The following is a 23992-nucleotide window of genomic DNA, read 5'->3' on the forward strand; positions in this document are numbered from 1 at the left end:
GATGATTTTGTGAATGCAGGGCACGCGTTTTACGAATATAAGTCAATATGAAAAATAAAAATATTCGTATATTTTTTAAATACTTTTAGAAGCTCTTCATGCAGGCCAGCTCATGCCTGACCGTTTTGGGGATTCGATTTTTGAATGTTAATCGTTATTTTGCTTTTCTCTTGAAGGTTCGAGTAGACAGTGGAATTCAAGAAGGAAGTGACATCAGTATCTACTATGATCCCATGATTTCGAAGGTAATGGAATAAGACCATCTTCACAGTCTCATTTCATTTAAACTGTCAGACTAGTTCACTGATTTGTTATTGTCGACACTGGCTAGCTGGTCACGTATGGTAAAACGCGTGAAGAAGCTCTGAAGAGAATGGAAGAAGCACTTGATAATTATGTCATCAGAGGTACATCGCATGAATAACTTCTAAATGACCAAATCTTTCAGATGCACAACATTTCTCTCATTTCCAGTTTTCTCATTCGCACAGGTGTGACCCATAACATTCCTCTACTGAGAGAGATCATTGTTCACCCTCGGTTTGTGTCTGGTGATATCAGCACTAAGTTTCTCCCGGAGGTGTATCCTGACGGGTTCAAAGGTCACATGTTAACAGCGGGAGAGCGACGGGAGCTGCTGGCTACGGCCGCGGCTCTTTATGTAGCAGCACAGCTCCGATCTCAGAAGTTCCTGGGAGATCTGAGGTGAGAGACAGATGGGACATCTGGATTACACACACCGACACACTTGTCGTTTAGTTAAGCAGTCACATTACCATTTCCAAGTTCTCTATGACCACTGGAGGAGTAGTTTTTTTCATACATTTTCAAGATAAAATGTTGTGAAATATCTTGGTATTTTATATCCTAGTGTTTTTTAAACTCTCAACAAGACCATGCTCCAAAAAGGTAATCTTTTTTGCAGAATATATGAAGGTGGTCAACATCAACCTGAACACACATCCTCTAGAAGATTTGTGGTCTGGATATTACTTTTATGGATATTACAATAATAATAATAATAATAATAATAATTAATAAAAAACACATACAATTTTTCCATGCAAACTATTTCCACCTCTGTGATAAGGTCAAAAATGAAAACTCTCCTTTATGCCATCCAAGATATGAGTTTGTTTGTTCCTGGGAACATATCTGGAGAAATTTAGCATTACTACACTTGCTCACTAATGGATCATCTGTAGTGGATGGGTGCCGTCAGAATGTCCAAACAGCTGATAAAAACATCAAGTACTCCACACTCTTGTCTATCAATTAACATGTGAAGACATTCAAACTGCTACTTCTGGGCATAAATGAATCCATAATAACGCTTCCTCCACAACGACAACACACTGACAACAATCTTAATCTCATTGCACATGTGTTGTCTTTATGAAACATATTTGGTTTTCTACATTTCAAATATTTTTGTTTTATAAATTCTGCTGCTGCAAATAGGTAGCTGTCTAGCTAGGTCACATAAATGATGTTTTGGCAAAATTGTGAGTATAACTAATGGTAGTCTTCAGACCCCAAGGAACCATCAGAAAGTTCTAAACAATCAGCAATATTTTGTAACATATGGCATCATGTTTCATCAAAAGTGTTTATCACATTATAGTTGCATTGTTGTTGTATAGTCAAGCAATTATTGCAAAGGAAAAATTATTTTTGAAGGAAGCCATGTATAATAAAAATATAAATAGAGTTTTCTGTCAAAAATGGTGGAAAAATGAGTTTTGTGTTGGAGAAATGTTGGAAAATGTGGGAAAGGTGTTGAAAGTGCCAGCAAACAGAATCCTTATTAGTTAACCTTTTGTATTAACAAACAGTCTAACAGGATCTTTTTCTCCATCCAGTTCTGTTAGACACCGTTCCAAACATCTGCAGCAGTCCAGTATCTCGCTGTGTTAGTTTGAAAAAATAAAAAAATAAAAAAGAAGCTCATGCTTCAGGGCACCATGTTCCAAATGTCTCCTTATATTTCTGTTTAAATCCCCCTCTTCTACTTTTCCAGGCATTAACACAATATACCAAGATAAAAACAAGGTTCAGACAATACAAACAAACAGGAAATGCGCTTGGCAGTAATCTGCTTACAACTGAAGCCCAGCAGGCAAGCGTACAGCGCTGCGAATAAACATTTAGTGCATTCATCAAACTGCTTTCAAAGTAGAACCACAAAACAGAACTTGTATGTAACTGTCTTTTAATTGTAAATTTATTGGCTGTCGATGTACCCCTCAAAACTCGGCAAGTGCAACAGTTGTAATTATTTTTGCATCTGAAAAAGGCAACCAATTTACACTTGAAAAAAAGATGCAGAGAGGCCATCTGTCTAAACATCTCTCCAGCTTCCCCCTCCACTGTCTCTTTCTTTTCTCTTTTTTTTTATGTGTTCCAAAAGTTATTGGTGGGGGGTGGGCTTACTCTTTGTAGTGAATGCAGCCCACCACAGTGGAAAAACACTGCATTCCTCCTATTACATTTACTTTAGGTCTCCTAGCTGTCAGTCAAACAGCCGGTTACCAGGTGGCTTGTGTGTGTGCTGGTTGGGGTTTAATTCTTCTGTGAAGAAAATAAACTTTATTGCTAAAAATGGTTACAGAGAGATTTGTGATTGACTTAAATAGAGAGAAGGACAGTGTATTTGAAACACCCATTATGACTAATGATAAACATTCTGTGTCTGTGTGTGTGTTCCAGGGTGTCCGTTGTTCCTGCAGAGAGCAGACAGTGGGAGTTGTGTGTGGAACTTGATAAAGGCGTTCACATGCTGGGTGTGTCTCGGTCTGGAAACAACTATACAGTGAGTGAAATTGTTCAAAATATTGCATCTTTTGTCACTTCTCAGTAGGAGCTGTGGTGCAAGACTTCATACATTAGCTCATGTGAGTTCTGGCATGTAGTGTGCCTTCTCTCTCTCTTCTGTAATTTCCTGTCATTCCTGTCAAAGCCTAAAAGTAATAAAATAATTGTCATGTCCCATTTACATCATTATCCTAAACTAGGGATCAAGCTTCTTTAGCTTAGTCCGGTTCCACACATTAAGTAAACCATCTGGACCTAATCTTTCCTGTACCACCATTCAAAAGTAGATTTGAATGTTTTATTTTATTTCATTTTTTTTTTTAGTGTTTATATATTTTTTACTTTTTCTTTCTATCCATTCTCCAAACCACTTGTCCTGTGTAGGGTCATAGGAGATTCAGGAGCCTGTCCCAGTGTCTCTGACAATACACAGGCCAATATTGAATGGCCAGTATTTATATTTTATCTAATTTAATTGCATTTCATTTGGAAGTGGTGATGCAAGCTTTTTATTTTATTTTTCAAGACTTTTTTTCCTCTGGTTCAGGTGGTTGACCTACAAACATTTGTGATTCCAGTAAGCAAAGATATCAGATTTCACACAATTTCAACAAATGTTGTCCTCATTAAGTCATAACTCAACCTGCTTTTCCAGTTGATTTCTGTGAGAAGGTATGTTCTCTGCTTCTGTTATAGTACTCCCAGTGAGTGCCTTTGCCCCCTCGCTAACGCTAACGCCCATGTTCTCTTTGTGGTGATATTTGAGTTGAAATCAATCCATCGACTCTTGAGTCTAAATCACTTTAGGATCTGTGTGTCTTCCTCTTCTGTTACTGAAAGACCCTCACAGAGCGGCCGCTCTCACACTTTCTCTAAGACGTCACTCACTAACTGTGTGTTTAGACACCTGTGGCCCTTCACTCAGGGATAAAAGGAGCCTCGGGGGTTCAGGGGCCTCACCTGATCTCAGTGGACCCCTCTCTTTCTCTTACAGCTGATGGCTAGAGTGTGTTTCTCTCCCAGAACTGCACATCAAACTGGACCCCCTGCTCCAGAGAGGGCTCTGGAGGTTCCAGTGTCCCAGCATGCTTTGGGAATGGAACTGATTATTCAGAACTGTTGTTTAGACAAGTGTTTGAGGGCTGAGGGTAATCAGTTTGACCAGAGACACTGGTTTAAAGAAAAGACTAACATGAAACCCCCCGCCTCCCCTAACAGGCATCAGGTGGATTTGGGAGCAGAAACTAGCAACTGCCGACTGACCTTACATGAGCTCAGAAACTTGCATTTGATTTCTTTCTCTCACTGTTTCTTTTTCCTTTTCTCTCACAGATTAACTCAATTATAACAGACTTTTGTTCTCCTCCATCCAACCCCTACCTTGTGTCTGTGTGTGTTGGTTTAGGTGGAGATAGATGGGGAGATGGTTGAAGTGTCTGGAGAATGGAACTTGGCCTCAGCATTGCTGCCCATCAGCATCAACGGCAAACACAGGACTCTCCAGGTTTACAAACATGCATATGCATATATAGGGAATAGTTGACTCTGCTCCGTTATTAAAAAGTTATGTTTAATTATTGATAAGTAATGCACACCGAGGTGGTAATATTTACACATGCATTTTGTGCAACTGTCCAGATGCCACAAAAGGGGCCAGGGTGATTCTGGCCCACCCAGATAGCTGGTCGGTCCACTCAATCATTCAAAGCTGCTAGAATATACTAGTGGTGTGGGGAAACAAATGCTAATTAACCACATCTGTTGTGTATACATCGGAAAGTGTATTTTTATAAATGCATAATATACAAGATTATTTTCTTGTTTTAAACGGATTTCTGTCATATGTAGTAAAGTCGGATTCATTCTTCATAACTAGTTTGACCCCATGCAGCCTTGGAAAGCCTGATTCAATCTGCTGGATTGCTTTGTTCAAATAGTTCTTGTAAATGTCCTTAACGTTTGAGCATTTTTAGTCCCAATTTAGGATTTCATGTCATTTTCTTATAATAGTCTTCAACTATGAAGTCATTTTTTAAATTTATATTTGGTTTAAATGTTTTCTTTTGACTTTGATGTTGTAACCCTAACTGGGATTGTTCATTCATTATATATCCATAATATTGCTGGATAACACGAAAACAAACATCTATAAATTTGGAGAATATTTGCTCTCGCCACTGATCCAGAGTCAATAATTTAATTAAACCTATTATGCGTCTCTTTTGGAGTATTTGTTTCTGATTGTCAGCTGTATTAAATGATTTGTTTATTGTCTCTGAATGCAGTGCCTGTTGCGGACAGCGGCTGGAGAAATCACCCTGCAGTATCTGGGCACTTCAGTAAGTCTACAAGCACCTCATAGTGGCATGAAATGTATGTCATTGGCTCATAGACCGTTCTAGTCTCAAATGTTTTTTTTGGTTATGTCTGTAGTTCATCAAGTTTTGTCTGTGTGAATTATTCAGTAGCTGCTCTCTTTTAACCATAAAATAATGACTGATTTCACACCGAGGACAAAAACCATAATGAAAAATATAGTTTTAATAATAATTTAATTCAGTTGGAATAGTGAACTAGACACAACAACTATAATAATAATAATAATAATGACACAGAAAAATAATAGTGTTGGAATCACTTTCATAATTTTATTTTTCGTAATAATATATTTAATTTATATAATATTGATAATAATAATAATAATAAAGTGCTAATTTTAGGGCCTTGGTTAGTTATTGTTTTTGTTGTGAACGTGACTTGATACTATATGTTTGTTGTTCATGAGCACTCTGTGGGGTTTTTCTGTTCACCTCATGCTGGGTGATATATGCTTTATAATGTCGCTCACAGGGCCGTGTATCCTGTCTTTACACTCGAGTCGATCTGCCACACACGCAAACACACAGACTCTCACACTCAGTGTGGTCAGAGCAGCGCACAGGTGTCTCAACCCAGCTACAAATCAACTCAAGCCATCCCGTCTTTATTTACTCAAAGCCTCCCAAACAATCAGCATCAACGTTTCACCCGCTTAAACAAACAAACAGGGTTAAAAACACAGTAACTCTGTAAAAGAAGAGGAAATGCCGGCTTCCAGGCTGCACACGCGTGTGCTTCATGGGGGGTCTCTGCTTCAAAGATCTTCTGAGGCGGTTTGTTTCAAAGTTTCCCTGGGGTCATGGCTATTATGGGATGCCTTCCGTTCATTCTGTCTTAACAGGTCAGTGCGGTTGTCAGCGCTTGTCTGTTTCTTCATCAGGTCCAGCAGAAACCAGAGTTTAACAGTTTTTAGAGTTTCCTTCTGTCAGAAAAGTAATATAGATGTTTCTTCTCAGGAATGCCGCTCAGAAATGCCGTGAGAACATTAGGAGAGCACCTCATGACGCAAACCGCCTTCCCTAACCGATTTCATGCGGAGTAAAAAGTCCTGGAAACAGTACTTTACAATAATCAAAATTTAAGCTTGATCTCATATGCTGCGTCTTAGATGAGTATATTGTCCATCTTAAATGGCATGCAAGATTATTATTAGTGTGTCCCAAGTCACAGTGCATTGAAAATGGTCAGTGGTGCCTGGATGGTATAATGTTTCTGGTAGATTTTTTTTTATGTGTACGTACTTGCATGCTTTTATGCAGTGCAAATATACAGGATTATGTAACCATGTATAATATGCTGTTAAATGGGGCTTTGCCATCACAGCAGAGTCTTTACATACGACAGATCTGTAATCTGTTTAAAATGCATGTTTTTTTATTAACCTTTTTACTCAAATTGTTATACTGGTAAAATGTCATATGCTCAGGAACAATAAAATATATATTATAAATATATATAAAATATAAAATATTCAGCAAGGATGCATCTAATTGGTCAAAAGTGGAAGAGATTTGAAAAATAAATGCGAGATGAAAACGTAGACACACACCACAAAAAAAACCTTGTCTCATGGTTAGCTGCTGAACTGTTCAACACTGATAATAGGAAATGTTTCTTGAGTAGCAAAGCAGCATATTAAAATGATTTCTGAAGGATCATGTGACACTGAAGACTGGGAGTAATGCTACTTCAGCCTTGCATGCAGCAATAAATTACATTTTATATTGTATCTGACACTGGACCACAAAATATCTTCATGGAACATGGCTTTACTTAACAACCATATGATTTTTGGCATAAAAGAAAAATCAATAATTTTGACTCATACAATGTATTGTTGGCTATTGCTAAAAATATACCTGTGCTACTTATGACTGGATCTTCGGTCAAGGGTCACATATTCCATTAGAAAACATAAAAAAAGAATATTTAAGTCATTTATAGTCATTTATAATAATTAATAAATAATTATATTTTAATTATTCCTGTATTTTTTGATCAAATATATACAGCCTTGGTGAGCATAGAGAATAAAAAGATAAAAAAATAAATAAATTGAACTGACCCTATTATTATTATTATAATGTCTTTAATTAGTCATATAATTTGTAATGAAAAAGGAAAAATAGTCAGAGTAATTCCAGTCTTTGTCTTTATATATTTTAAATTCAAGTGCCCAGCTATGTTGTGGGACTTCTCCTAAACACATGCTGGCAGCCACTAAATATTTGAGTTGTGACTTCACCTTGTGGCTCTGAGATTTAGTGATTTGACCCCGGTCACAGAATCATCACCCTTCATTAGCCCGTGTGACCTGACTTGAGCACAATGATGTAAGGCTTCCTTGGTTGAATTCCTGGAAAGCAGACATATTCCCTTCAGAGAGCTACCCAGTGATTAATGAGTGAGCCACCTTTTCCTTTCTGCTAAATATAGTGCAGAAATGACATCACCGATACACAAGGGCTGGTTAGGAAGAACCACTGAGGGCGAGGAACTTGTAGAGTTTGTTTACACTAGTAGTTTGGTTCTCAATTTAGCCCTAAATCGGTCCATTTAAGTCTGGTTCACTTAGCGTCTCTCATTTTTATTACAGAACATAAAGATGTAAAATAAAAGGCACAAGGATACAGCCTCATCCTGATTGGACAGCTTTTATGAGGTATATTTTGTGACCGAGTTGGACGTCCAAAACAATGCCGTGTCCTGGGCTAAATGTGTTCGCTAAGATGTGTGTACATATGTGGGCTTTTTTACCAACCTATAACCCACAAAGAGCTTCTAGAATGTGAAGAAGTCAACACGGTGGCAGAAATGGGCAGATTGCCACACACATGTGACTGTATTTAATTAGCTCTGCAGGCTGTTATGAGCTAATGGCTCTCCATTAGTGTCTGTATGGAGAGCAGGGGGCGGATGCTCTTGGCATTCTGCTGCTGCTGTGAGAGGGAGAGAGAGGTTGTGTGTGTTTGCGTTGGTAATCATTAAATTGACAAAACTGCTTTTCATTCATTGAGCAGTGCAGAAGGCCAGGCTTTACTTGTCTGTTAATTGAATTAGACTGGGCAGTGACAGAGCCTTTCATCTGTCTGAGACAGAGGAAAAAGAAGCCGTTAGCTGCCCGGGATGTGATTGGATACAGATTTGTGCCGCCATCTAAAGGTGAAGATGGGAAGCTCTGAAGAAAGCCTGAGGTTTTGCAGGAGTAAAATGCAATCTCACTATTGCATTTTCTCACTAACTATTTCTTAGCAGTTTATTGTGAGCTGTGACATAAAAAAAAGAACCGGTGAAACATGTGGTATAATAAATGGAGTGTTGGTTATACTGCTCAAAAGTTTATATATATATATATATATATATATATTTTTTTTTATTTATTTATTTATTTAAGAAACTTAAGTGAGTGACCTGACATAAGCCCCTTTCACACTGCACGTCGGACCCGCAATATTTCCGGAACATTGCCGGGTAGCCTTCTGTGTGAAAGCAACCACGTCCCAGGATTGATTCCCGCATTGAACCCGGGTCGGGGACCTAGTAACATTGCCGGATTCAACCCGGGACGAGCGCTGTGTGAACAAAAGTCAGATCTAATTCCGTATCGAAGTGATGACGCACGTTATCACGTGACTCTTTTACCGGCTGATTTGAAGGAAGATCAACGTTCGTGACGAAAACATATGTGCAAACTGTAACGAAGCAGAGATCAGTTAGTTCCTCACTTTCCGCGCTGACGCAGAGATCGTCTGCTTGCTTCAGTGAAAGTATAACGTGCCTAATGTTTTCGACTCGTACATTACACGACACGCCCTGATGTCATGTGTCGTTACGGGATATTTACGGGTTGTGTGTGAAAGCTCGCACGTATCCTGGGTAATCACTGGCAGTGTGAAAGTGCAAAATCTAGCGACCCGGGAACAATTGCAGGAACACTTTACCCCTGTATTTGGCCGAATGGCAGTGTTAAAGGGGCTATAGTGAACTATGGTGACCCATACTCAGAATTTGTGCTCTGCATTTAACCCATGAAATTTATATTCATCAAAGAATCCTAAAAAAAAACCTTGTCAAATTATTATACATTTTCAACACTGGTAATAAAAATGTTTCTTGAGCAACAAATCAGTGTATTAGAATGATTTCTGAAGGATCATGTGACACTGAAGACTGGAGTAATGATGCAGAAAATTCAGCTTTGCATCACAGCATTAAATTACATTTTATAGTATATTTAAGTGGAAAGTAGTTATTTTAAATTGTTATAATACGTCACAATATAACTGTTTTTACTGTATTCTGATAAAATAAATGCAGCCTTGGTGAACAGAAAATACCTCTTACAAAACTGCATTCAGAATGCCCTACTGATTTTGAATAGTCATCAGTGAAAAGATTCAGTTATAGGATCTAACAATGGGGTCGAATGGGGTCATTATAACCAAATAAACCATCAAACTTGGTCTGATACATACTACACACAAAAATGACCAGAACTGGTGAAAATCAGCCGTTTCAAACATAAGGATGGCTGATGAGTCTGGAAACAAGTCATGTTTCAGAAGATTAATTTCTCTTGTGGATTTACCAAAATGTATGAGATTTAAAAAAATTAGTATTAGTTAAATTAGGTAGTTAAAGCAAGAAGATACAATATACATGGGCACAATGCACTGTTATGTTCTGCAGTATTTCCAAGTATCTGAAAGCCCTGCAAGCAAGTCATTTTCCATAATTTTCTTTGATGTGTAATCTTTCAAGGCTTCTGCAGTATTATTTAAATGAGCATACAGGGCTGTTATTAAATTATCATTGACCTTGGTCTGAATGAGTTAAAATGTGCACATGCAAAAAAAATCATCATGTTTATATCATCATAGTGTTTTTTTTTTCTCTTTAATTTGAGGTATCTGTGTAACCATTTCTCTGTGTTTCATGTGTTCAGTTTAAGCTGCGTGTGCTGAGTAAACTGGCAGCATCTCTCAGTAAGCACATGCCAGAGAAGGTTCCAGAAGACACCAGCAGTATCCTCCGCTCTCCCATGCCAGGATCTGTGGTGGCCGTGTCCGTTAAACCAGGAGATAACGTAAGACACTTGCTGGAAATACTGCAAATACACTGCACACTCAGTAGAACTATATTTCTCCCCAATTCCCAGTTTAACATGGATTCACATTTAATTTGGATTGTTCAGAGGTCTCTGGGTAATAATTTTAAGAAAGCTGATAGTAGTCAAATGTCAGGCACTTAGAAACAAGATGGAAAAGGATAGCTTGATGTTAACATAGATAAACATAGTATGAAAGTACACTTTACCTTGTGTTAGTTCACAGTCATAGTTCACCAAGAAATAAAAATGCTGTCATCATTTATTCATTATCTTCATGCAGCAAAAATGATTAAAATAAATTTTACTTGAAGAAAAATATTTAATAAAAATGCAGCCTGACACTGTAGCAGCTGGACAGTAGAAATGCCCTTTTATATTCTTTAAAAAAAAAAATCGGAAAAAATTGGTGCATTTCTGCCACCCACTGGACTGGAGTATAAACACTAGATGGCACACAATGTGTATGGACCAATGGCGAAGGTTTGGACAATGCTAAAATAAAAATAATTATTGTAAGCTTACTATTGTGATTCAGATTAAGGCAAAAACAGAGTTTGGATGATGGATTTATGATGTACTCATTATTTACAGGAATAGTTCACCCAATAATGAAAATTTACAGGAAATGTACTGATCCACAGGCCATCTGAGATGCAGATGAGTTTGTTTCTTCATCAGAAACACATTTGGACAAATTAAGAATTACATTACTTGTTCACTAATGGATCCTCTGCAGTGAATGGGTACCGCCAGAATGAGAGTACAAAATGGCTTGATAAAAACATCTCAATAATCCACAAGTAATTCCCCTCGAGTCTAGTCCATCAGTTAACATCTTGTGAAGTGAAAAGCTGTGTGGTTGTAAGAAACAAACTCACCATTAAGACGTTTTAACTGTAAATCGTTACTTCCAGCTAATTTTAACCAAAAAAAAAAAAAAAGACTTTAAATACTGGGTTGTTTTTCAAAATTAAAGGCATAGTTTAACCAAAAATGAAAATTGTCATAATTTCCCCTCATGTCGTTCTAACCCCATAAGATCTTTGTTTATCTTTTGAGCACAAATTAAGATTTTTTTTTAATCAGGGTGTCCGCGGGGTTTTAAAAAGTATTAAAAAGTGATAAATCAAAATGGTCAAATTTAAGGCCATTAAAAGTGTTAAATGTGGTCTCAGAGGTATTATTTTTTTCCAAATTAGGTATTATTTTTTCCAGACTATCAGGTGTCTTATTCTGATTGAAATTCTATCTGCGTTCGTGTTAGTTCGTTTATATGGGCTTTAGCATATCTGGGCACATAATCAAAGATCTTCCGTCTCCGTCTCACTGTATGTTTGATGCTGACGTCATATTCAGTGGTCGTTCGGCATCATCTCAGAACACTTCGCGCTCAACAGAAGTGGCTGGCTTACGTTTTATTTTAGACTTGCTTCAAGGCATATCTTCAACGACTGGACAACCATCGTCGTCTTCATGGACAAATGCAAGTTTTCTAATAGCTGGGTTAACGACCGGTAGTACCGAGGTCCCGTTCAAACCCGGTTCTTGACGCATACAGCGCTATGATTTCCGCGAAGCAGAAAACGAGTACGGAATCTCAAAATCCAGTCATGAAAATGAAACTTACATTTTAATATGGACAGTCATGGAATTTGTGAAAGCATAAATTAATCAAATCAAATCTCCATATGGACCAGTATCTGTAAATGTTAAGCCGCAAAAGTTGTTTGAAATATGAATCCGTGTTCTGCGCGTCTCTGTGTGAGTTAATGAATGGCAGAGACGTGCGGGTTTGTTTACTTCATAGACTGAAGCACATGACGCTTGCATTAATTTCAGCATCTGTTGTCTTCTCCTGTCAAAATAATGGAGTTCATTTAGAATTATTCATATTCATTTTCGAAAAAGCAGAAGACATAGCCTACCGGTTTCTCCGGTAGTGGGCGGAGCTAATGCGCAAATAGAAATTTCAAAATGACAAATATGCATTCATTAGGCCTAAAAGAAATTTTTTACATAAGGGCATTGTGCTAGAAATATTACTATTATTTAGTAAAACGTATGTGATACTGCTACCACTGTTGCAAAAAAATAAAAAACTTTATTTAAAAAAAAAAAAAAATCTCAATATTTCTCCCATGTTTTAATTTTAATAGCCATTCCCCTTTATTTACCAAACATTAAATGTGTTTAAATTTGATAAATTAAAAGACAAATTAAATTTGGGTGAAACTTGTTTACTGTTTTTCATAATTATATAACTTGTAGAAAAACTTTAAACACAATTCTAAATAAGTATAAAGAATGGCATTGGTTTTATTTTTAGTGCTAAAAAGTTATTTTTTTTTATTAGCAAATTTTTGTGTTTTGCTTTGGTACCGAAATTGGTACCGAGAACCGTGGATTTTCACTGGTATCGGTACCGAATACTGAAATATTGGTACCGTGACAACACTAACAGGCAGGCTTATTGTTCGGTCTATCCATTTTAACCATTGCACATTTTATGGTATTTGTTTTATTTTTATTTACTAAGTGAAATAAATGTGCAATATGCTGTCAACATCAGTCTCTAAATCTATTATTTTTTGTATGTTATATATGTCAAAATCTGTGTAAATAATAGAAAGGTCGCTGATTAACACTTGCAATTCAGTGTCTTGATGGTTTTAAAAAATATTCTGAAGGTAGTGAAAAAGGTATTAAAAAGTAGTAAATTTAACTTAAGGATTGCTGTATATACCCTGTTAATGAAATCCAAGAGCTTTCTGACCCTGTATAGACAGCAAAGCAACTGACACGTTCAAGGCCCAGAAGGGTAGGAAAGACATCCATAAAATAGTCCATGTGACATCAGTGATTCAAGCTAAATTTTCTGAAGCTACAAGAATACGTTTTGAGCAAAGAAATCACTGAAAAAAGTCATTGTTTTTGTTTTCTTTGCACACAAAATTTGTTCTTGTAGTTTCATAAAATTAACATTGAACCACTGATGTCACATGGACTTATTTTAACAATGTCCTTACTCCCTTTCTGAGCCTTGTACGTGTCGGTTCCATTGCTGTCTGTGCAGGGTCAGAAAGCGCTCCGTGTTCAGAAAATAAATGAAGGTCTTACGGGATTGGAATGACATGAGGGTGAGTAATTAATGACAACATTTTTGGGTGAACTATCCCTTTAACAATTTAAGCAATTCCCACAAACCACTTTGTGCAGTTGCTTAAGTGAGTCATTATGTGCTGTCATTGTATTAAATTCACCCAACCAGGTGTTAATTCAGCGAGCTCCTTTTGTGTTTCACAGAACAAAGAAAGCTGTACAGCTTTAAAATTGTTTAAGTGAGGACAGAATTTTCTGTTTCGAACGAACTGTTGCTTGAAATAATATGATTTGCATTAGGATGACATCATTTGTAAAGCCAACAGTTCACTTCAATATGACAAAATGTGCGTGTGGCTGTCAACTTGAATTGAATGTTTGCTGACTCAGTCTGTTAATGACTTGTATATAATGCACAGACTGACTGGCTCGGGCTAATACATCTGAGCCCTTCCAGTAAAACATCTCATTCACTCAGCAACGTCACACACACATGAGCACTGCAATGAAGAGCTCTCATACTGATTAGTCACCACACACACACACACTCAGCAATGATGTTCACATCACCTGATTTCAGCACTTCTGTATAGATAAGACAGAAATTAGTCCCTGTGGATGGAGGAAAAACAGCAATTCCTCAGCGCTCGCTTATTTCCCTAATCCATTTCCCTAATGGAGAGTTTGATGGATATAAACAGAGGTTTATTTATTGATTTTGCTCTCGCGTTACAGTGAGCTTTGTGCGTTTGTTAACCGTTATGACTCTTCTAATGCATGAGCCTTTATGAAATGATATTACAGTATTCCCCTGCTCTTTGTCGTTTTATGTACAAGACCTGCACAAGTCTATGAAATTAATAAATATATGGTGGGAAGATGCTATGTGAGTCATGTGTTTCAAGAAGTTATTAGAAAGCACTCATTGTGGAATAGCTGTTGAGGTTTTTTCGTTCATTGTTGTTCTGAAGGTTGCAGAGGGGCAGGAGATCTGTGTGATCGAAGCCATGAAGATGCAGAACAGCATGACCGCAGCAAAGACCGCCAAGGTGAGCTCACTCGCACACATGCAGAGGTTTGATACATGATCCTTCTCACTACTCTGTGCATCATTAATCGATATGACATAAGAACACACTCTTCCACGTAGCTACATTACAATAACCTACACCAAGAGAGAGAGAGGGAGAGAGACAGCGAGGGGCCGCGGTCCATTATCCACACTTGTGTTCTGACCAGACCACTTAGCTGCTGTAAAAAGTCTGACTAGAAACCAGATTATGGTTTATGGGTCATTTGATGGTTGGCAGGATATTTTATTGTACTGTCAGGGTTGTTATATATATCTAAAACCCTTAAATTTTTTTTTTATCTAAAACATTTTTACATATTTATTTTTTCAGCTAGTTGCCAACCTACACTTAAGGTACTAAGGTAACAACTTAAACTAAGGTAAAAATACAAAATATAGAAATATAACATTAAAAATCTTACTGAAATCTCTAAAGGGCTTTGCGAACCTTGCACAAATTCTCGTTTGAAATGTTTGCATGTTAAAAAAGAAGTATGACCTCATGTTGTCTCAATCACATTTACACACTGCATCCGAAACTTTCGTCTGTCATACAGAAATTCGGATCAGGTTCGATTTTCTGCGTTTTTGTATCCATGGCAAGCATTTTGATAGGAAAGGATGACGAATATAAAAAAAAAAAAAAAAAAAAAGTATGGAAATTTCGGACTGCGCAAAATACCTTAATATTATCTCAGTGATTATAAAATAATGCACCTTCATGCATCATTGTATTTTTCTTAAGGTATTTCTCAAGGTTTGTAGAATCACTAGGCTGTATCCAAAAACTCTTAAAAATATTAAAATATGGAAAGTATGAATAAATAATTACTTTAAAATTAACCTGAAGGCCCAAATATGGAATATTTATGGAAGCATTAATTAGTTTAAATCACTTTTTTTTTTTTTCATTGTTTCATTGAAAAGCTTCCTGTGTCCAGTTTGACTGACGTTACTGACTTCAACACAAATAGCTTTTTCAGATGCAGAAATGTTGGACTTTCCTCATAAAATGTGTGTTTATGTTCAGGTGAAGAGCGTGCACTGTAAAGCTGGAGATACAGTCGGAGAGGGAGATCTGCTGGTGGAACTGGAGTAGCGGATCATCTGCAGCTCGCTGTGGATAAACAATCAAAGACACTAGTGGAGTGGATGCAACATTCCTCATGGGTTTTACTCCGATTTTTTTTTTACATGGTCACTATAATGTATCCATCTAGCTGGATTCCAGTGAAGGGAATGTCAAAACACTTACACTTTCTCGTGCCTTGGCCCTCTATTAGAGGCGTTTTCATTTCACATGGAACGAACCACAGTTTGACATCAGCAGCAGTGAATGAGTTTGAACGAGTCTCCAAATGCAGTCAATGAAAGCTGTTGACTCTACTCTCTGTGTAGATTTAGCATTGTTTTAGAGGAAGTGCTGTGATTGTTTTGCATTGCTGCAACTTATTTTGAATTATAAGGTTATATTAGGTAATGATGTTTCTGCTCCATGATTATTCAAGAATAATAATTCACCAATCCCACACTCATCTATCTGTGTTTCCATAGAACTTGTACCTAATATCTGTCATAAAATGCATTAAACTCAATTTGTGCTTATTTCTTAGGTCTGTAGGTGCACTGTTCAAAACCTTCATTTGCTTGGGCTTTAATTGTTCAGTCTTTTCCTCTCTTTTTAAAATTGTGAATCCGGAATAAGCGGACCATTAACAGAAGGAGAAAGCAGATATGATTGCTCCGAATCTAACAGACATCTGTGGTCAGGCTTGGAGGAGACAGTGCTGCTGTTTCTTGTTTTGTTTTGTTTTTTACCACCAAGACACTTAGATCCACTTTCTGTCGGTACTTGTTTTGAGAAAACATAAAGTGTTATAATAAAAATGGGATTAATGTAAACATTCCAAGTGCTCATGATTGCTTGAAGCCCTAGGCTTGTGAAGGAAACACATGAAATGCATTACTGAAGTGAATGATTTGACTGTATGCAGTGTGGTAGCAGCTATTTCCAGAAGAGAAACGGATGCATACAGCAGTTAAAACCAGTTTGATTTTGTCTTTTTTCTTTTTTCTTTTTAATGTAGCAACCTTTTTCTCTCACAAGTTTAACAAATGTAAACAAAGTCAGTCAGTTGACCAAGAATTTTTGTAGTTTGTAAAATGTTCAATTGCTGCAAGCTGTCTCCACTGTAACGTGGTTTCCTGTTATTGATGTACAAGACTGGCAAAACCAGAGAGGATAGATCTAGCTAAAAAAAATGTACTGCCTGTGAGTGTAAACACAATAGTTTGCTTCTTCAGTACCACATTTGGTTTGTTAGGAAACAGATTTAGACTTGCTTATTCTTGCAAGTAACATTAATAATAGGATTTTATCTGAAAATACAACATGTAGCAATTGTAAAATTAGTGAGTTGCAGCGCTCCGTTTTTCAGCGCAACGTTTGACCTTCACTCTGAGCTGTTTGAGAAACTGGATTGCATTGTAATGCTTGTGCTTCAGAACGGTCACAGCTCTGACTGTGGCCTTGAGCTGACAATAAACTCATTACACACGGACGCACACACTCCGAGACCCCACCACACTGACCTTTGACCTTTCTCAGTTGCTCACATTTAAAAAATCTAAAGGTCAGAATCTTTCCTGTAGCCACTGTGAGAGAAACTGCTTCCTCGGTTTTATTCAATACTGTAAGAAATTGAAAAACAAATGGTTTAAACCCGGACAGCACTGCACTGGGTCTTCCTCAGTGAATCCTTTCTTGTAAATACGTCGCATGCAGGGATTGAACCATAAACTAGGCCCCATGGAAGCCTCACACTGTAGTGACTCTCATCACCAGTTCGCGGTTGCTGTTGCTGGTCTGTCCGCGTGGCTCCTGGGGCCTCAGGTGGTGGCTGAGGAGATGAAGGATGTTGTAAGCACAGTGGTGGTCTGGCAGCGAGGGCTGCCCATTGCTGGGTTCCGACGAGTCCTGCGGCTCTGTCATGGCACCTGCTGCCAACGGGACGGAGTTTGTGTTGGGGGTTGCGGTGCCTGCCGCGGCCGCTGCAGCTGCAGCCATGAGGGAGGATGTGGAGGTGGAGGCTTCACCATCCGTGCCGGTCGGCCCCATCCGGTGCGTCAGCGGCAGAGAGAGGGTCCGGAGCGCAGCACCGGACTTCTGATGCTCCTCATTGTCTTTGACCTTGTCATAATTTAAGACTTTCCACTGCTGATTGACAGCCTGCCAGCGGTTAAAGATGCGAAATACGGAGGGACCTTCGTGGACAATCAGAGCTAAAAGAGAAGGAAAGATGGATTTGCTAAGTGAGGGATAATACAGTACAGTCAGGCAGTGTCATGAACAAATGGATTCCATTTGCTGAAAGACTTTTTAATGGGTGCTTAAAGGAAATAAATACTTTTATTCAGCAAGGGTGCATTCGATAGCTCAGAAGTGACAGTATAAAGACATTACAAATAAATTATTTTCATTGAACGTTCTATTCGTGCTGAAAACAAGCATCACAGTTTCCACAAAAATATGAAGCAGCACTGGTTTCAACATTAATAATTATAAGAAAGGATTTTTTTTTTTTTTGATTATGTGGTAACTCAGCATATTAAAATTATTTCTGAAGGATCATTTGAGTAAATCATCTCAGGAATAAATTACATTTTATTTACAGTATACTCATACTTGTGAACAGAAGATGAAACTTCTTTCAGAAACATTAAAATGCTCTTATTAAACTCACAATTGGTATCAATTTTTTCAAATAACAATTCATGTCTTTAAATTATATGGTTAAATCTTTCACTATTTTTCATCCACTTTTTGATAGGCAACTGGATACTTTAAACGTCCACGATGTGATATGAGAGACATGAAAAGCAGGGCTGGTTTCAGATGTCTGGATAACCGGAAATCCCACACTATTTAATGGGAAGATTGACTTATCAGAATCTTGTATTGCACAGAGATGTGTAATGACTAGTGGCTAGTTAATCTAATACTAATACACATGAGCTCCACACATAAAACTTCACAGAACATGGAGTTCTACTTTATTTCATGAATACTTGTTGTTTTACTCAATTACATTTCCCAAACTAAAAAATTATAATTTTTACTCCTCACATTTAATTTAGCTTTTCAAAGTGCATATTTCATAGGTCATCTTGACATTTTACAAGCAAACTGAATTAAGATTTAAGTAATACTTAAGCACATGCTTACTAAAATAACTACTTCAGTGAAAAGTGCACAATTATTATTATTATTATTATTTGTTTTACTTTTGGCATTTCATAACCTCTTGAATCCAGTGTAATTACACTATTAGCAAACGGTGTGTCTTGAGGCTGCAAGGTTAACGCAGACATTTTCCACACACTTACAGAAAACGGTTTACTTCAGCATTTTAATCGCAACATTTAAAATCTCAGTGACTTCATGGATCATGAAAATTTGCAGTGCACAGTGAAGAACGGGCATTTTGCAAAGTGATAAGATGTTGTCGGTGTGATTTCTTTGTACTTTTATACCTCTAGCTTGGTTTAACTCACACCATTATATTTGTTTCTGCAGAGGTCCAAATAGAAAGACAACAGTGATATGTATTAATATTTAATGTGATACTGGGTTCCCCACTGAATGCCTGCAAGAACTCTACACTTCCTTTTTTCCACATATGCCAGATTATTTTTTTCCCTCTTTCAATTTTCACTCTCTAAGCCCTGATGACAGTAAAGCTCCCTTTTTTGTATATTTTACAAACCTGCTCTCTGCGAATGTTAGATTACGAAGGCTTGTTTCTAGTTGAGTTGAAAGCGATCTAGGAAGGCTGTGAAAGGCTAGTGCCCTCCCTAGAGCCCTGAGGTTCTCCTCTTACTCTAGGTGCTCCAGAATCAATGAGACAGACCACTAACTGACGTTATCACTGTACACTGCAGACCACTAAAACAAGCAGTGTGTGAAAAGGTAATAATAACCCACAGTTTTCAATCGACTTTTCTACAAGAGCCTAAACCAAACCCTAACGTTGAGAAAACTATACATGCACTGAATTTCTTATGCTAATCCTGGAGTTGATGCTGTAGTGGTTACCATTATTAGCTTTATTGGAGAAGATAACATTTTTTTTAGTTTAAATGTGTTACAGTATCATGAAGATGCCTATTGCTGCTGCAAGCTGGTTTTCCAGACTCTATCTTTCTCTCAGTCACTCTTCCTCAGTTGGACTGCACATCCTCTCATTACAAGAGAAGAATGTGAGACGTGTATTGATTTAACACACACACACACTGACAAACACACACATTTTCCTTGAGCTGAGAGGATACAGTAGCTGAAGGAAATTCTCAGGGCAAAGCTTGAATTTTCATCAGCAGTTTTTCTGCTGTAGTGTGGGATTTTTTTTGGCTCCCAACCAGTCCCACAGTGGATGGGAACAGGACTCGGCTGTGAAAAGTCACTTTGCGACCTGTCTCTTCCCTGAGCTTCTCTCTTAATTTTATTCTCATTCTCCTTCCTTTTTTGTCCCCTTTCCTTTCAGATGAATCTATGCTATGGGAGATGATTTTAAACCAATGACTTTAATGAGGCACACAATTCTTTCATATTTCAGTATTAAACCGAAAGCTGTGTGAGCAAGACCTCATCCCACCTAAGCAATATTGGGTGATAAATTATAAATTGCAAATTTGTAATTTGTAATTAGACTCCTTTAAACACTTTATTATTTATTTATTTATTACTTTCAGGCTCGTAGTCAGCTATGAGGTCACCGAGGTCCGGACCTCTGTAAATTTGTCATGTTAAAAAATAACATTTGTTCTCTGAATGAGTAATTTGTTGTTTAAAACTCTTGTTATGAATGTCTGCATGTATAATTCAGTTTAGACAGTGTGCAAGAATGTTTAGCATCCGTGGTATTAAAATGATCGCTGTGAGACGCTGGCGGAGTGAACAAGTCTTTAGAGACTTGTGAGTGAGGGCGTGGGCGCAGTTGCCAGATCCTGATATTATAAGCATTTTTGGACTTGTCTTTTCCACTTGAATACTTCAATTGCAAAATAAAAATGTCTTGATCATTTACTCACCCCCATGTCATTCAAGATGTTCATGTCTTTCTTTTTTCAGTCGTAAAGAAATCAATTTTTTTGAGAAAATAAATTCTAGGATTTTTCTCCATATAATGGATTTTAGTGTTGCTCTCAATTGATTGAGGTTAAAAATTTAGTTTTAGTGCAACTTCAAAAGGCTCTAAAAAATCCCAGCAGAGGAATAAGGGTTATCTATCTTATCAAGTGAAATTATTCTCTAAAAATAATGTACAATTTATATACTTTTTTTAACCTCAAATGCTCATCTTGTCTAGCTCTGCAATGCATATGTGTACTCTGTGTACTCCGGTTCAAAACAGGGCAGGTCAAAAACTCCCATCTCATTTTCAAACTTCAGAATCGTCAGAAATACTGACCCCGTGTTAACAAAGTGTACATGTACAATATTGTTCAAAATAATAGCAGTACAATGTGACTAACCAGAATAATCAAGGTTTTTAGTATATTTTTTATTGCTACGTGGCAAACAAGTTACCAGTAGGTTCAGTAGATTGTCAGAAAACAAACAAGACCCAGCATTCATGATATGCACGCTCTTAAGGCTGTGCAATTGGGCAATTAGTTGAAAGGGGTGTGTTCAAAAAAAATAGCAGTGTCTACCTTTGACTGTACAAACTCAAAACTATTTTGTACAAACATTTTTTTTTTTTCTGGGATTTAGCAATCCTGTGAATCACTAAACTAATATTTAGTTGTATGACCACAGTTTTTTAAAACTGCTTGACATCTGTGTGGCATGGAGTCAACCAACTTGTGGCACCTCTCAGTTTTTATTCCACTCCATGATTCTTTAACAACATTCCACAATTCATTCACATTTCTTGGTTTTGCTTCAGAAACAGCATTTTTGACATCACCCCACAAGTTCTCAATTGGATTAAGGTCTGGAGATTGGGCTGGCCACTCCATAACATTAATTTTGTTGGTTTGGAACCAAGACTTTGCCCGTTTACTAGTGTGTTTTGGGTCATTGTCTTGTTGAAACAACCATTTCAAGGGCATGTCCTCTTCAGCATAGGGCAACATGGCCTCTTCAAGTATTTTAACATATGCAAACTGATCCATGATCCCTGGTATGCGATAAATAGGCCCAACACCATAGTAGGAGAAACATGCCCATATCATGATGCTTGCACCTCCATGCTTCACTGTCTTCACTGTGTACTGTGGCTTGAATTCAGAGTTTGGGGGTCGTCTCACAAACTGCCTGTGGCCCTTGGACCCAAAAAGAACAATTTTACTCTCATCAGTCCACAAAATGTTCCTCCATTTCTCTTTAGGCCAGTTGATGTGTTCTTTGGCAAATTGTAACCTCTTCTGCACATGCCTTTTTTTTAACAGAGGGACTTTGCGGGGGATTCTTGAAAATAGATTAGCTTCACACAGACGTCTTCTAACTGTCACAGTACTTACAGGTAACTCCAGACTGTCTTTGATCATCCTGGAGGTGATCATTGGCTGAGCCTTTGCCATTCTGGTTATTCTTCTATCCATTTTGATGGTTGTCTTCTGTTTTCTTCCACGTCTCTCTGGTTTTGCTCTCCATTTTAAGGCATTGGAGATCATTTTAGCTGAACAGCCTATCATTTTTTGCACCTCTTTATAGGTTTTCCCCTCTCTAATCAACTTTTTAATCAAAGTACGCTGTTCTTCTGAACAATGTCTTGAACGACCCATTTTCCTCAGCTTTCAAATGCATGTTCAACATGTCTTCATCCTTAAATAGGGGCCACCTGATTCACACCTGTTTCTTCACAAAATTGATGACCTCAGTGATTGAATGCCACACTGCTATTTTTTTGAACACACCCCTTTCAACTAATTCAACTAATTGCCCAATTGCACAGCCTTAAGAGCGTGCATATCATGAATGCTGGGTCTCATTTGTTTTCTGAGAATCTACTGAACCTACTGGTAACTTGTTTGCCACGTAGCAATAAAAAAATATACGAAAAACCTTGATTATTCTGGTTAGTCACATTGTACTGCTATTATTTTGAACAATACTGTAAAAAAGGTCAAACGCTCTATACCAAAAAAAAAGGTAAAACAGCAATGTAGGATGGTTTTAAAGTTGGAGAAGAAAATGAGATGGTCTTGAACTGACTTGAACCGGCATGCACAGTGTACACTTACGCATCTCAGAGCTAGACCAGGTGAGCATTTGAGGTTAAAAAGTATAATAATAATTATTTTTGCTGAGATTGTTTAGAGCCTGTTGAAGCTGCACTGAAACTACATTTGAAGTCCACTATTTGGAGAGAAATATTGGAATGTTTTCCAATTACTGTAATTAACTTCTTTGCGACTGAAGAAAGAACATCTTGAATATCTTGGATGACATGGGGGTGAGTATCAGGAAATGTTGGAAGTGGAGTAATCCTTTAATTAGACACTCTAGAAATTTAATAAAGTGGGAAGTTGCATCTTAGGGTTAGCTTTATCTATATGGTATCTTATTTGCAATTTCTGGCAACACTGCATTACTGGCACTTAAACTGACAATAATAAAAAAAGCCCATGAAAAGATTATTACTAACAGGATAGCACATACGGTAAGGGTAGCGTGAAAAATATCATGATATTGTCTGTCAGAAATGTTTTCAACACTGCCAAAAACAGTAGCATTTAACACTAGTACACAGATCTTTAAAACAAGCACTAGTAGTACAAGCACAATTCTTAAGCCCACCCCAGCCCAGACTTCACTGATTTTCGAACCCTGGCTACACCCATTATTGTACTGTCACAAGAAGTGACAGATGTGGAGACCTAACTGTTGTTAGTGAACCCTTTACCACCCTAATATACCACTTTGGATAAAACGGCTAAACTATAGATGGTGACACTCTCCTAACAAAACTTATTGGGTCTCATTCATGAAACACGAGCAGAACGAATTTTTGTGTAAATCGCGTGTAAAGTGGTTTTGGCGTAAATTTTCGAATTCATTAAAACGTTCGTATTTTCCAAATGTTAGTTGGTACGAAATAAATCTACACCTGCTCCCAGCCACGTGTAAATAGTGTGTTTAACGTCTGAACGTTTTGCTCATTAATACAGCTGCATTTTAATTCACCTTAATCGGGTACATATTTACACAGCATTTTGAAAAAAATATTATATATATTAATTACATACGGTTTTTCTTTTAACTTTTATTATGAGAGCCAGTAATAGGATCTGTAATATGCTGCCAAACTTCCTTTTTTAGGACCTGATATGCCACTAGTACGCTTGAAAATAAAACGTGGCGTTTTGAATGAACTTCTGATAATAAAACTTCAATTTCTGCAGCGGAGAAATTTTTCTTTTTCAGTCGCTTTTGAGAAGACATGTTGAAATCCTTCGTTTGGTGTCATAATATGATGCTCATATATAGTTGTCAGTCGGATTTAATAGGC

General features: G+C 37.5%; 2 protein-coding genes across 2 annotated transcripts in view; one reads left to right on the forward strand and one right to left on the reverse strand.

Annotated features, from left to right (window-relative positions):
- pcca (propionyl-CoA carboxylase subunit alpha) overlaps window positions 1-16376 on the forward strand; it is a 44098-nt gene extending 27722 nt beyond the window's left edge. The window contains exons 15-23 of the mRNA XM_052545292.1: window positions 177-245; window positions 332-407; window positions 492-705; window positions 2710-2812; window positions 4220-4318; window positions 5100-5153; window positions 10139-10279; window positions 14374-14451; window positions 15505-16376. Coding sequence (XP_052401252.1) covers window positions 177-245; window positions 332-407; window positions 492-705; window positions 2710-2812; window positions 4220-4318; window positions 5100-5153; window positions 10139-10279; window positions 14374-14451; window positions 15505-15573 — 903 coding nt within the window. The 3' untranslated portion in view covers window positions 15574-16376. The remainder of the gene's footprint in view (window positions 1-176; window positions 246-331; window positions 408-491; window positions 706-2709; window positions 2813-4219; window positions 4319-5099; window positions 5154-10138; window positions 10280-14373; window positions 14452-15504) is intronic.
- A 165-nt stretch (window positions 16377-16541) lies between these two features.
- The window catches only part of marchf4a (membrane-associated ring finger (C3HC4) 4a), a 79079-nt gene continuing 71628 nt past the window's right edge, over window positions 16542-23992 (reverse strand). The window contains exon 4 of the mRNA XM_052545294.1: window positions 16542-17756. Within this exon, the coding sequence (XP_052401254.1) occupies window positions 17293-17756 (464 nt within the window). The 3' untranslated portion in view covers window positions 16542-17292. The remainder of the gene's footprint in view (window positions 17757-23992) is intronic.

This window comes from Carassius gibelio, chromosome B1, assembly GCF_023724105.1.
Source record: "Carassius gibelio isolate Cgi1373 ecotype wild population from Czech Republic chromosome B1, carGib1.2-hapl.c, whole genome shotgun sequence".
NCBI classification, from domain to species: domain Eukaryota; kingdom Metazoa; phylum Chordata; class Actinopteri; order Cypriniformes; family Cyprinidae; genus Carassius; species Carassius gibelio.